Source organism: Halyomorpha halys, unplaced genomic scaffold, assembly GCF_000696795.3.
Source record: "Halyomorpha halys isolate HHAL.00 unplaced genomic scaffold, Hhal_1.1 Scaffold2145.1, whole genome shotgun sequence".
NCBI lineage: Eukaryota > Metazoa > Arthropoda > Insecta > Hemiptera > Pentatomidae > Halyomorpha > Halyomorpha halys.
In genome coordinates this window covers 6449-19382 of record NW_027104731.1, presented here as the reverse complement: position 1 = coordinate 19382, position 12934 = coordinate 6449, and the positions used below count along the sequence as shown (strand labels likewise).

The 12934-nt window shown below is 27.2% G+C and overlaps 1 protein-coding gene across 2 annotated transcripts in view; it reads left to right on the top strand.

Annotated features, from left to right (window-relative positions):
• The window catches only part of Pex1 (peroxin 1), a 24280-nt gene extending 12211 nt beyond the window's left edge, over positions 1-12069 (top strand). For both annotated transcript variants that reach the window (XM_014436895.2, XM_014436894.2), the window contains exons 10-19: positions 1116-1281; positions 1921-2102; positions 2187-2321; positions 3636-3700; positions 3814-3873; positions 5063-5249; positions 6946-7111; positions 7193-7227; positions 11629-11729; positions 11827-12069. In XM_014436895.2, the coding sequence (XP_014292381.1) occupies positions 1116-1281; positions 1921-2102; positions 2187-2321; positions 3636-3700; positions 3814-3873; positions 5063-5249; positions 6946-7111; positions 7193-7227; positions 11629-11729; positions 11827-11890 (1161 nt within the window). In that variant the 3' untranslated portion in view covers positions 11891-12069. The remainder of the gene's footprint in view (positions 1-1115; positions 1282-1920; positions 2103-2186; positions 2322-3635; positions 3701-3813; positions 3874-5062; positions 5250-6945; positions 7112-7192; positions 7228-11628; positions 11730-11826) is intronic.
• Positions 12070-12934: the final 865 nt, after the last annotated feature.

The window sequence follows — 12934 nt, the reverse complement described above, 5'->3', positions numbered from 1 at the left end:
AACAATGAAACTTGGTTAGCTTGCTTTTTGGATAAACAAAACAAATGAATATTAAAATGATACATAAAATAAAACATATTAAAAACCATTTATACATTAAAATATACTATTTACTAAAAAAGAGCATATTACAATATATACATATATATATTATATTGATTGTTTGAGAGTGGTTTATTTTATTATTAACACAAACACATTTGATCCAAATTTGTTTCCTCAGCATTTATTTCCAAAAACCTTCCAACGTTTTGGCTCTCAGGCCATTTTCAAGGAGAGAACCTTAAATATTGATGTCATATTCTCTACAAAATTTCTGCAGGCTAATTCCCCATGTCATATAAAACTTTCTATATTTTAAACTTGAAATTTTTTCCTCTATTTACTCATTCATTGACATTAGTGATGTTGGTAAGAGTAAATAGAGATAATAATTTATGTGAAAAAGTTTCAAGTTTAAAATATAAAAAGTTTTATATGACATGGGCAATTAGCCTGCAGGAAATATATTAGAGAATATGACATCAATATTTAAGGTTGTCTCCTTGAAAATGGCCTGAAAGCCGAAACGTTGCAGAGTTTTTGGAGAATGCTTTGTAAACTGAGAGCCAAACAGAAACTATCTTTGCCCTGGCTGTCTATTTTTTTATTTGTTCATATGTAGTTGCTATTCATTATTTCTTTAATGAACTTCATAGCATGTGTGTAATTATAATTTTATAATAGGTATTGAAAATACTCTCCAACCATAAGGTAGTTTGTCAAAGAAGTTAAATTAAGCTTGCGAATCAATCTTTGAAAGTAATTGTACCCAATTACAATACCTTGTTGGGTAGGTTATATCCCTCTCTTCCCCTCCAAAACATAATCCTCGTTACGCTACTGACATAAGTCCTGAGCATCTGCAGCTACAGCATCTTTGCTCTGCCTCTAATGTTTTAAAACAAACTGTTGGAAAAGTTGGGGATAAACCTTGATAAAAGTCGGGAATTTCTAAAGATGGGAATACCATAGTTGGTTGACACCATGGTAATATATGTTTAGTGAAAATTGTTTTTCATGTAACATATTAAAGGGATAATGGCCTCTCTCTAATGTTTACACATTTCTGTTAGGATGATGGTCTAGAACTAGTGAAGAAATTGGTCTTTAAGATTACTGGATCCGAGTTAAGTGATGATCTATTTTTGAGAGATATAATTTCTCAATGTGAGGGATATACTCCTCTTGATCTCAAGAGGCTTACTGAAAAAGCAGTCTTTGAAGCTTGGCAAAGGAAAGGTATCGCTTATCTAATATTTAAAATCATTTGTTACAAAAAGGAAATATTTATCTAGTAATATAAGGTTTCGACACAAAAGTTGTTTAAAAACATTTTCTTATTCTACAAATATGAATCTGAATATGATAATGTTTGTATGTTAATTTTTAATGAACTAAATATATCAAATAATAGAAATGGTGTTATGAAAATCATGAGAATATATTATGTTTTTGTATACTATAGGAATTGTATGCAATAACCTATTGTAACAACTTATGGTAGCTGTCATACAACAATATTCTTCTTATTGACTCATTATCCATGTTGATCTTAACTGTTTCTGGTTATGCTCTTAGCTCTAATTGGTCTTATGAAACATTTTAATTCATAGTGCTTTAATTGTATGACCATGAACAATAGATGTCTCTTCCCAATATTCCACAAGAGTTATTTGCTTATCCAATAAAGAATCATTATTAATAGAACCATTTACTTCAATTGTAGCCATTTTACTGTTCTAATGCAGCAAGTAACTTTTTCTTATAAATGTTGACTATACAGAAATAAATATAAGTAGAGAATACAGAAATTGTAATGTAAATATTTATTGGTATGATAATATTATCTGTTATATGTATAATTATTGTTTGTACTAGTCCAGCTTGGAGGAAAGTTTGTTCTAAGAAGGGAAGATTTTGATATTGCTTTTAAAAATAGTAAACCTTCTTCACTACAGAATATTAATTTGCGGAAAGGCATTAACAAGTGTTGGGTTAATGTAGGAGGCTTAGAGGAGGTGAAAGCTAAACTGATGGAAGTTATCTGTTGGTCAACATTGGTAAGTTTATGTAAATCAACATTTTATTTGGTTTTATGCATAAACATTTGTTTTTATTGTTTTATTTAAATATATTAATTACAGTATCCTGAAATTATGAAGCAATGTCCTGTTAAACCACAGACAGGAATATTATTGTATGGAGCGCCTGGCACAGGTAAAACATTGATAGCTAGTGCTTTAGCTGGGGAAAGTAAAATGAACTTCATTAGTATTAAGGTGAGAACTCCAATTGTGAAGATGGATTGTAAAGTAAGGTTCCCACAGGGTTGGAGCCCTGGTTAGCTTTTAGCCAACAATTTCCCTATATCAATTCTGCCTTGTTATGCTACTGTGTTAGGTATGCAACTGTCAGTGATGGAAGGTTTTGATTGCCGTAATTTTTTTTTTTTTAAATAAAAAAGCTCTTACTATAGACACCTTTCAAAAATTGACAGAAATTGGTGGTGAACAATGTTTGACCATTCAACATCTTTACAAATGGTGTAGGGAGTTTATAGATGGTTGTACATACATTCATGATGAAAAAAAAAAGAGTAGAATACTGTCAGTTTAATTTTGATAAGCACATACAAAAGCTGAAGCAGGACCTGGAAAAGTACTTGGGTTAGATAGGGGTTAACTAAAAAATTATGACTGTGTTTTTAGCTTTTCAATGATATAATCATTTTTGAAAATAAACATGGCTGTCAATATGTAAGAAATAAGGGAACCTTATTTTACAATCCTCCTTTGTAAATAATAACATTTACAAAAATTTAGTAAATTACCAGTAAAAAATAATGTGAATAAAAGGTCATATTTACTAGATCTACTATCATTGCAGACATATATTTATGTTGTTTTTATGTTTACATTGTAAATGTCAATTTTTTTTGGGTGATGAAATAATTAGCTTTTATTTTATCTAAAGTTACTAATTATATAAATTGAAATTTAATTGAGAAGTTAACGATTTAACTAATATCGTACCACAGCTTCTGTTCTTAAATCATTTTAAAATTATTAATCAATGCCAATCCTTACCAATGATCCTTAGAGGTTGAGGCAATAATGAAATGAATAAAACTCTTATCCTTTCCATCCTTGCTGGAATGTAAAGGGGAATCAAACCTAATAATCAACAACTATTAAATATATTTCTAATTAAATTAAATATATAAACTATTCATATTTAACTGAGAATAACTTTAATTACTTTATTGTTCATATTTGCATAGGTCTGTTCTCTTGAAACATATAATGTAAATGATAAAGATTAATTAAATCTAAAAGCTGTTGTTAAAGGAGAGGGGACCATTAATTTTATTCAATGTAATACTGTTGGAGTTTAATCACCTAATTTTCACTTTGAAAGTATTACTGTGAGTCGAATAAATCTGAATTTGTATTGGTTTTTATAAAACATAATAAAAATTAATACTATGAATTTTCAATTATTTATTATCAAGAAAGTATTTACAGATTATTTTATTTGTTTTTGTTAGTCACTTATAATCATTATAGAAGCTTTTTTTTACAATATGATTAAAGGGTCCTGAACTCATGTCTAAGTATATTGGAGAAAGTGAAGAAGGTGTTAGGAAATTATTTGAAAAGTGAGTATTTTCTTGTGTAATTTTAATGATTCAAATTAAATTAAATTCCTGAATAAGGGAAGCAATGTTTATTTTGAAATATTCAGCAATATTTTTAAATTAATTTGTTATAGAGCTCAAGCTGCTAAACCATGTTTATTATTTTTCGATGAATTTGATAGTTTGGCTCCCAGGTAAGATTATTTATTTATTTCTTATAGTTTTTAATTTATTGCAGGTTAGCTGTTATCAATATCTATTTACTCAGAATTTATTTTTTATTATTATTTCATTATCTATTTGGAAAAGTGGCTGGTTATGCTTTATCAAATAATGTCACACTTAGCTCTTTTTTCTTATAAAATTAAAAGGAAAAGAAAACAAAGAAACAGGCTTCTAAAAGATTTTAGTATTTACTTTTTCAAAAACAATTAAATTTTCTTTTCATGTTACTAATGTACATAGGTTGGTTGTGAAATTGATTGAAACAAAAAATTAAAACATTTAGTTGAGGTATAAATTAATAAAATAAAAATATTATTCTAAAAAAATTAATCTTCCTCTATTCTTTAATTTTATCCCATCAACTTTAATATTATTGATTTATTCAATACCTGCTTCTTGTTTCTATTACTGCTCAAATCTTTTTGGAATCAATTTTTTATGAGGATAAGCATTTTCTGTTGTTCTTTATTATCACAACATTTTTTTTTTTTTTTTTTTTTTTTTTATATATCCTAGCCATTTCTAAAGATGTTCCTGGAGTTAGGTAATGGATAAGGGCTATGAATGTTAAACTGATCAGTATGTAAACATTATTATAAAACATGATGATATATTTATAGTGAATTGAAACATAGATATATAACTGTGATATGATTATTTGTGTGAATATTAGTCAAGAAATTGTTGACTGGTTAGTAGAACTGCATTTACCATTAATATATCAAAATTTGTACAAAATAAGTATGTGCAGATTTGGCTGAAAATATTTGCCAGTTGATAAAAATTGTTGGATTAAGTATTTATTGACACAATTGTTTATAACGTTACTAAATAATTAATACAATGAATTATAAATGAGAAATTTTATTTACCTCAATAACAAATATATGACAATCATGTTATAGTATTTTTGGTTAGTTACTTTGCTTTCGCTAACAAATGAAAAAAAAAAAAAATTTCATTGTTTGGGTCGGCCATAAAAATATATGTAACTATTCATTCTTCATGTAATCATATTATTTCAATAAAAAAACTATAAGCTTCCTATGATATTTATATTAAGGCTTAAATTTATTTCATATATTTAAATATACTAATTGATTCATTTTTTAGAATAATTTTGTAGCAATGAATTTATTTATAGAGTTGTTGGTTTAGGCGAGGGCAGGACCAGACTGGAGTTACGGATCGTGTGGTAAACCAAATGCTCACTGCCTTGGATGGTGTTGATTCCTTATCAGGAGTTTGGGTCATTGCTGCCACATCGAGACCAGATCTCATTGATCCTGCTATATTGAGGCCTGGTCGAATTGGAATATCTGTTTTGTGTCCCCTCCCAGATAAGGTTCCTTATTATTAAATAATTTACTTAACCCATTATACTGATAACACTAATATTTCTATAATGAGAAAACTCAAAAATGAGTTTACCAACTAGGGCACACTTGATTCTCTCTTACTGAAGTAGAGAGGATAGATTTAAGTTAGTAAGAGTGACACAAGTGTCCTCTGAATGGTAAACCCATTTTTGAGCTATTTCACTTTTAAAATACTGGAGCTATGTGTGACATTCTGATCACTATGCTACCATTTGAATTGTGTCAGTATTGAACTGTGTTATCAATTTAGTTCTTAATGTTGCATTGTTTTTAATGCTGAAATGGCCATAATTTTTTTAATAATTACCTTTAGTTCTTTGAAAAGATTAGATTTTTTTACCTGACTATAGCTTAGCTCCTTGGAGAGTTGATTGTTTAGTTTGTAGGGATTTAAAGATTTTTTGAGGAAACGACTCAACAGATTATTTTAGTTTTATCTATTTAGTTTTTATATTTATTTATTTAGTTTAACGACGCAACAGTTTATTTTACAAGTTTAATGGCTCCAATTACTCAGTGAGATCCCTTGAATGTTTTGGAAAAATTTGAGCTCAAATATCATGTCATATGTAAATTCATGATCATTTCTGGTCCAGAAGAACAGTCACACAATTTAGTGAAATCGTCTGTATTGTTTTTGGAGGTTCAAAAATGTATTTATTAGATTTTGTAAGTCGACTTGATAGTACTAAAAAATTTGTCATGGAAGGAATTTTAATTAGAAAAATTATGTTAATTAACAAACATCTAGTAAATTCATTTTGAGCCTGCCTACACAATAAAGTCAACTTCAAAAACTTTTTCCAGTTGCGTCAGTATTCTTCTTGAAAACTAAAAACGTTAAAATGAAAAGTAATGTTTACTTAGGGATGTACTTACATATCTACTGAAATACACTGATAGCTTGTAGTGGAGTTGACGTCTATGAATAATTGAAACTTGGTCTAGTATCAGATACCTTCCATTACACGGCTTGGATCTCTCTCATGCATCAGTGCTTATCAACATAGAGGAAACTCCTTCCATCAGTACAAGTAACATGTAGGAAGTAAATCAATGATTTGAAAAGATTTGAGTTTCATTAGGGCGTGGGATTCATCCAGCCTGTATACAAAGTTTGAGTATTCTTAAAGATCAACTTCATTAACAATCCACCTATTTTTTATAGTATCTATGCAAGTACTTTCTGTCCCTTAGGTTTATTTCAACATTCTTTTTTTTTTTTTTCTTTTTAATTTAATGAATTTTTTCTATCTTTGTTAGGTTGTCATAAAATCATAGAGGTTAGGAAACAAATATTCTGCTTGGTTAATTATTTTTTTTTTATGTGGTGATTGTTATAGATAAATTCTTGGTACGAAGCCAAAGTGGTATATCTGAAAATTTTGCTATCTTGTTGCATTTGAGTATGGTTTTTATTATATTTGCAATAGCTAATATAACTTACTGAATATGTGATGTAACTAATTAAAAATACAAAATGATCAATCAATGTATTATAAAATTATAAATTAGCTATTACCTGAGATCTGCTACCATAATTACACTTTGGTACTGGATAGACAGTTTATTAATCATTTTCATGTATTTTAAACGTCTTGAAAACATGATTATGATCATCTCAACTGGTAGTACTGATTGATTTTTTTGTTTTATGTTTAGGACACAAGACATGCCATTTTGAAAGTACTTTGTAAGACAGTCCATCTTTCTTGTGGTGTTGATTTAGAAGAAATAGCTTCCTTAACCGATGGTTTCACTGGGGCTGATCTACGAGGTTTACTGACTTCAGCACAAATTAAAACTCTTGATTTGTTGCAGGATAATGGTAGTTGATTAAGAATCTTCAATAATTTTGATTGATAGACAATTTTTTTAAATTTATTATTAAAATATTTTAATTTTTCAGATACTTTTTTTTCTGAAGAAAATTTATCCGAAAAGGTACAGTTATCTTTATTAATTACTTTTATTGTTGTTTATTCTTGTTCTATTATGCATTAAAAAATATCTTTGAACACTTAGTTGTAGTTTAGAATTTTTCAGTAATAATCTTACGATTGTAATAATATTCGGTGTGGTAAGGAGGTGAGGGAGATTGCTAATCCCCTAATTTAACTTTCTCTAATCAATTATTTCCCTCATGTCATTATAATTGTGGACTAACATTACTTGTCACATATAATATAGAAATTAATAAAAACAAAGACCTTAAAATGTAATGTTTAATGTCATCATTTGGTGGACATTGTTTACTCAGATTTGCAGTTTGGAATATATTACCCAGTTGTCTTCCTTGATGTTCGGAGATGCTTTCTAATAAATAGGGCACATAAGGCTGTTACAAAAATTATGTCAATTCCTTTCCTCTATTTACTTCCTGTTCTTTCCTACTTCTATGAAAAATATCAAAGGTAAATCAATGCTTATTCATTCATCTATCTTTCTCTTGGAATTTAAGTAGGAATAGAATTTACTCATTCTGTACTAGAAAATTATTAATTGTAGAAGTTTAAAAATTAATTCATTTAATGATTTTGATTTTTCCACTAGATAGCTATTTTTTTCTCATTCAAGTGATTTAACACACTTAGGCTACTAATGAAGACTGGGCCGCTAAATGTTCATTGTGTTCATGCCAAATGTTTTAACAATTAAACTTGATCTCTCGTTTTCTTGAAATTAACTCTATGAACCTCATTGGTATTATATATGTTAGAGAAACTAAATTTTCGAACAATTTATTGAGGTCAGTCTTCTTTAAATTTATGAAATTGTTAAATCAATTAAAATGATTATTGATGTTTTATTAAAAATAACATATATAATAAATAAAATAAATAAATAAAATGGAATGTTTAGATTGATTTTGATAATTGTAAAAATTAGCAAAACTATGGGTAATAGGTAGTTTTGGTAGTTCAGTGCTGCTTTTTATTTAATAAAAATATTTTGTTAACATAAGGAAAATGCAATCTTAAAAATTTATAGAATATAAATAAATCAGTTTAAATTAATGTTTCACTGTAACAACTTTTTTAATAATGTATTTCATTTCTTCAGTGAATTATTAATGAGTGATATATTTTAATTGTAAATTAAAAAGGAAAAGATGATATTTTTTTAAAAATTAATTTTAGTGCTGAACTCAAAAAAAAAAATTAATAGTTGTTATGTATTAATTGTCATATGCTCAATTTTTAAATTTGTTATTCTTTGACAGATGGAGCATTAAATATTATTTTAAAATAATTATGAAAGTAATAGTTGAGTGTATTATTTCTAACATTTTATTCTTTAATGATTTTTTTTTTTTTTAATTCCCCTCTCAGGTAGGTGCTTCCCTCAACAAACAACCTTTCCTGGATGAAGGAAAAGGAGAACTAAATTGAATTTTAAGTAATGATGCGAAGGTTGGTTGTTGGGCAGGAGGGGAATGATTTAGAAAAGGTTTATTGTGGTTTGGGGGAGGTGGCTGCCCCAATAGTCTGCTGGCCTTGTTGTCACAAACCCTTTGATCAAACAGTGGGGTATTGGATTGATGTAATTTCTTCTCTCCAGTTACCCTTATTCCTCAGCCTCAGCATGGTATAAATAAGAGTGTGATCCAATGCAATCAATACTTATTATTCGCTCCTAACCCCAATCTCACTCCCTTAATTAAAACACGACAAGCTCTGCCAATCCTCCCTCAAGTCTTAATTGAAATCCATTGTTGATTTAACAATTCAAACACCTCTTTGACAGCTTATTCAATTTCTGATCTAACCTCCATGGTCTCTTGGCTTTTAGTCAGTCCTTGATTTTTTTTCTTTATTGATTTTTAAAATTTTCATAAATATTTTGATGACTTTAGTCCACTTCCTGTCCCTTCTTCCCTCTTGTGGAATATTTAGCATGTCATAATTCTTTTAGGATTCCTTTGTTTATTTTCCTTCTTATCAGTGTGTTGCTTTTCACAACATATTAAATGTAATAAATAATTTCAGTTTTATATGACGTCATAATTTAAAACTGATTTCATTATGAATTCGAGTAAATGTTTATTGAAATTAAAAATTACAGAAAAGAGTTATTATTTCATAAAAATTAATGAGATTAAAACAAAAACAGAAGAAAAGCGTTTAATTTTTTCATCTTCTAATTAAATTATTTATGTAGGTTTTATTCCCAAAATTAAACTACAGATACCTCAATAATTTTTTTAAGAATTGTTGTTTCTGTTTTACATGAAAATAATGTTTCTTTGGTGTGATTTCTTATTTTTTGTAAAATTGATCAAATCAAGCTTAACTGATCTATTATCCAATTTTTGAGGTATATAAATTTTATATTGTTTTCAATACATTATATATTGGATTTTATACATATAGATAAAGTTTTAATTGTAAAATCAGATTAGTTTTGTTGTTTAGATCAGGTTTTAAAAAAATTGAAAATTTTTCATTATTTTTATCTTCTTGTTCATTATAAAAGATTTATATTGTGAAGAAATTTTTGTTATAAAGATTATTATAATTTTTAAGATAGATCACTTCTCAAATTTTATTAAAATAAAATAATTATTAAGATAATTTAATAAAATTATTATTTATTAATTTATGTTTATTTCACTTATTTAAATAATATTAAAAGTTTTATAGATAAGGGTATAGAATTAATTTAAGGATTAGATGTTCTGGGTGGTGGTCAAAGTACTAAAAATAGTAAAAATGATTTTTGGTTCCTAATACATAGTTTTTTTTATCTATTTTAAGTTTTTTTTAAAATACTATTTAGACTATCTTGTCCTTCAATTAATTTAAGTATTCTCTGGAATTTAAATTAATGGTAATTTATCATAATGATTTTCATTCTTTTCTATAAAAGTTTATTTATTTTTTCTGATTCTAATGTAGTAGTGAATTTTTAGTATTACGTTTTACCAATTTGTGACTATTGATAATAAATATTTATTTAGACTTTTCAATCCTTTTGGATTATTTTCAAGCCCAACCATTAGAATGAAATCTCCAGGTCCTAGGCTCTAGCGTAGCTCCATAAGAGTTGACTAAAAATCTTTATAATAAATAGTTTCACGTACATTTATCATATTCTAACTTTGTAGACTAATCTTTAGATGTGGAACATGTTTATTTGTAGTAATATATTATTTTCACCTTAATCCATGTATTAATATTATTAACAAAAATAAAACACATGAAATATTAAGTGTATTATCTTGCATCGAGGTTGTTTGGTTTTGCCTTTGGTCTCCTAGGCTCAGTGGGCTCACCTGATGGCGGCCTTGGTCAGATTCATCTAGTAGTAAATTCACAAAATATTAAAAGTATTACAAATACAAAATAACATTTCAGGCATTATAAATAATATAGTACAGCAGTCTTGAGAGATACATCCTGAGACAGTTTATCACAATATGCTCAAACAGATACTGAAGGAAAAGGAAGTGTTTTGATATCTTGATTGATGTCCTGTACAGAAGGAGATTTGATGTGTCATTTTAGTATGTATGTGCTTTAGTTTGTATCCATATTTGTGATCTGGTTTTTTTTCTGTCCTAATGATCCCCTATTAGGTATATTTGTTGCTAGATTATTTGTTCAACGGAATTTTAGAGGCTTGAGGTTTTCTGTTTGAAATCCAATTAATACCTAAAAATCATATTAATTACAAATTTTAGCAATCATCAATTCTATTGTATAACAAAAATAGATAAAGAAATAATTCATAAAAGGCATGAAGGTAAAAAATAAAAATAATTATAAAATTTAGAAATGTTAATCATTTTTTATAGAATATAAAAATATAATTTATAAATTGATGTTAATCACTTTTATATTAAACATTTATTTAATTATTTTTATTTTTGTTATTTATTCAACAATACCAGCTACTACTTTATTGTAATTACAATGTTAATATGTTATTTGAAGAGAAGACATTAGTAAGCCGCACCATAATGACATGAAGGGAATGTTAGGGCGTAGGTTGGCAAATTAACTTAGTCCCGATATCTTGGCAGTTCCTGTATCTGTTACCTTTCCTGAGCGGGGCCTAGTGAGGCCCTTATCTTGGAGGAACTGTTTCTAATTACCATTAGGCTTTATTAGTTCCATACACCCTCACCTTACCCCTATCCTCCTCCCCCTTTAAGCTTAGCTCCTTTTTAGTGTTATTCATATAATCATATTAGGCTGCTTAAAACTATTATTATTAATAAATTTGAATAAAAAATGTAAAACCATAGGCATTGGTCTATGAGCTATGTTTTTTAGTTATGATAAACAATTAAGTTAATTTTTATAATTTAATGTGAATTCCTTATATTTATTTCTGTTTTAGGGTGTGAAACAAGTTGAACTTTCGAAGGATTGTTTAATGGCAGCTCTAAAAGAGTTAAAACCATCTTTGACACCAAATGAAAAAATCAGATATGAGGACATGTTAGTTTATTTTTAATTTGTAGTATTTTAAATAAATTAAAAACAAATCAATTAATGTTAATATTTGAACTAATTCAAAATATATTCATGATTTTAGCTATGAAAAATTTGCAAAGCGCCTTCCTATGGATTTGTCCCAGCAGAAAGTTACACATGCCTGAATAAGAAGTCAAATTTACTGTGTTTACAATTAGTGATTCTCTAGTCTTGTTAATGGTGATTGGTGAATTATTAATTTTTAGATAAATGTGTGCAACATACTGCCTCATTTGTTATTGTTATTTTTGTATTAGAACATTTGGTTTGAATGTTATTTTTAATTATATATTTTTATATTTCATTGGTTTTTATTATTATTTTAAACCTTTTTTCTTTTATATAAATATATTTCTTTATTTTTAGAACATTTCGAGTACTAGCGACATTTACACTGAATTTATATATTCATAAAAATGAAATAATTACCATGACATGAAGTGAAGTTGCTTGGAAATCTTTGTTATTTGAATACATATTTATTAATATGTATGGGATATATATTTATCTTATTTATTATTATTCTATAAATATTTAATTACTTCTTTTTGTTAACAAAATCATAAATTTTATAAGAAAAGGAAATTGATATATATATGTATATATATATATGATAGGTTATATATATATATCAGGATTATTTAATAATTAGGATTGATTTAATCTTGTCTCTGTGAAACTAATATATCCAGTCACGAAATTAATGTTCATGTTTACATTATATTTTTGGGAGTCCAGGTTATAGCTTTATGATACCAAAAGCAATGGGGAGTAACATTAAACATTTGTATTTGCTTCTGATTCAAGCAAAGATGTACTTGTATTTTTTAATATCCATTGGAAACTCTGTGAGGCCTACTTATTTATAATTTAATATTTTAAAAATATAACATGACAAAGTATGATATATAAGTATATATATGATAGCTAAGGGGAACTTATGAACAACCCTTATTTGATTTTCTTGATTTGACATAAAAATACTTTCTTGATTTTTAATTCTGAAAAATTGTATCTAACAGAAAGATACTATCACAATTTTGAACCCTCTTGGCCCTTTATGGACTGGTTTGATTTATTTAATACAATTTTCTGAGTGGTGTTTAGTGAATTTTACATTAGATTATCCAATGCTGTCATTAAGCTGGTCAGATGTTATATTATTTCTT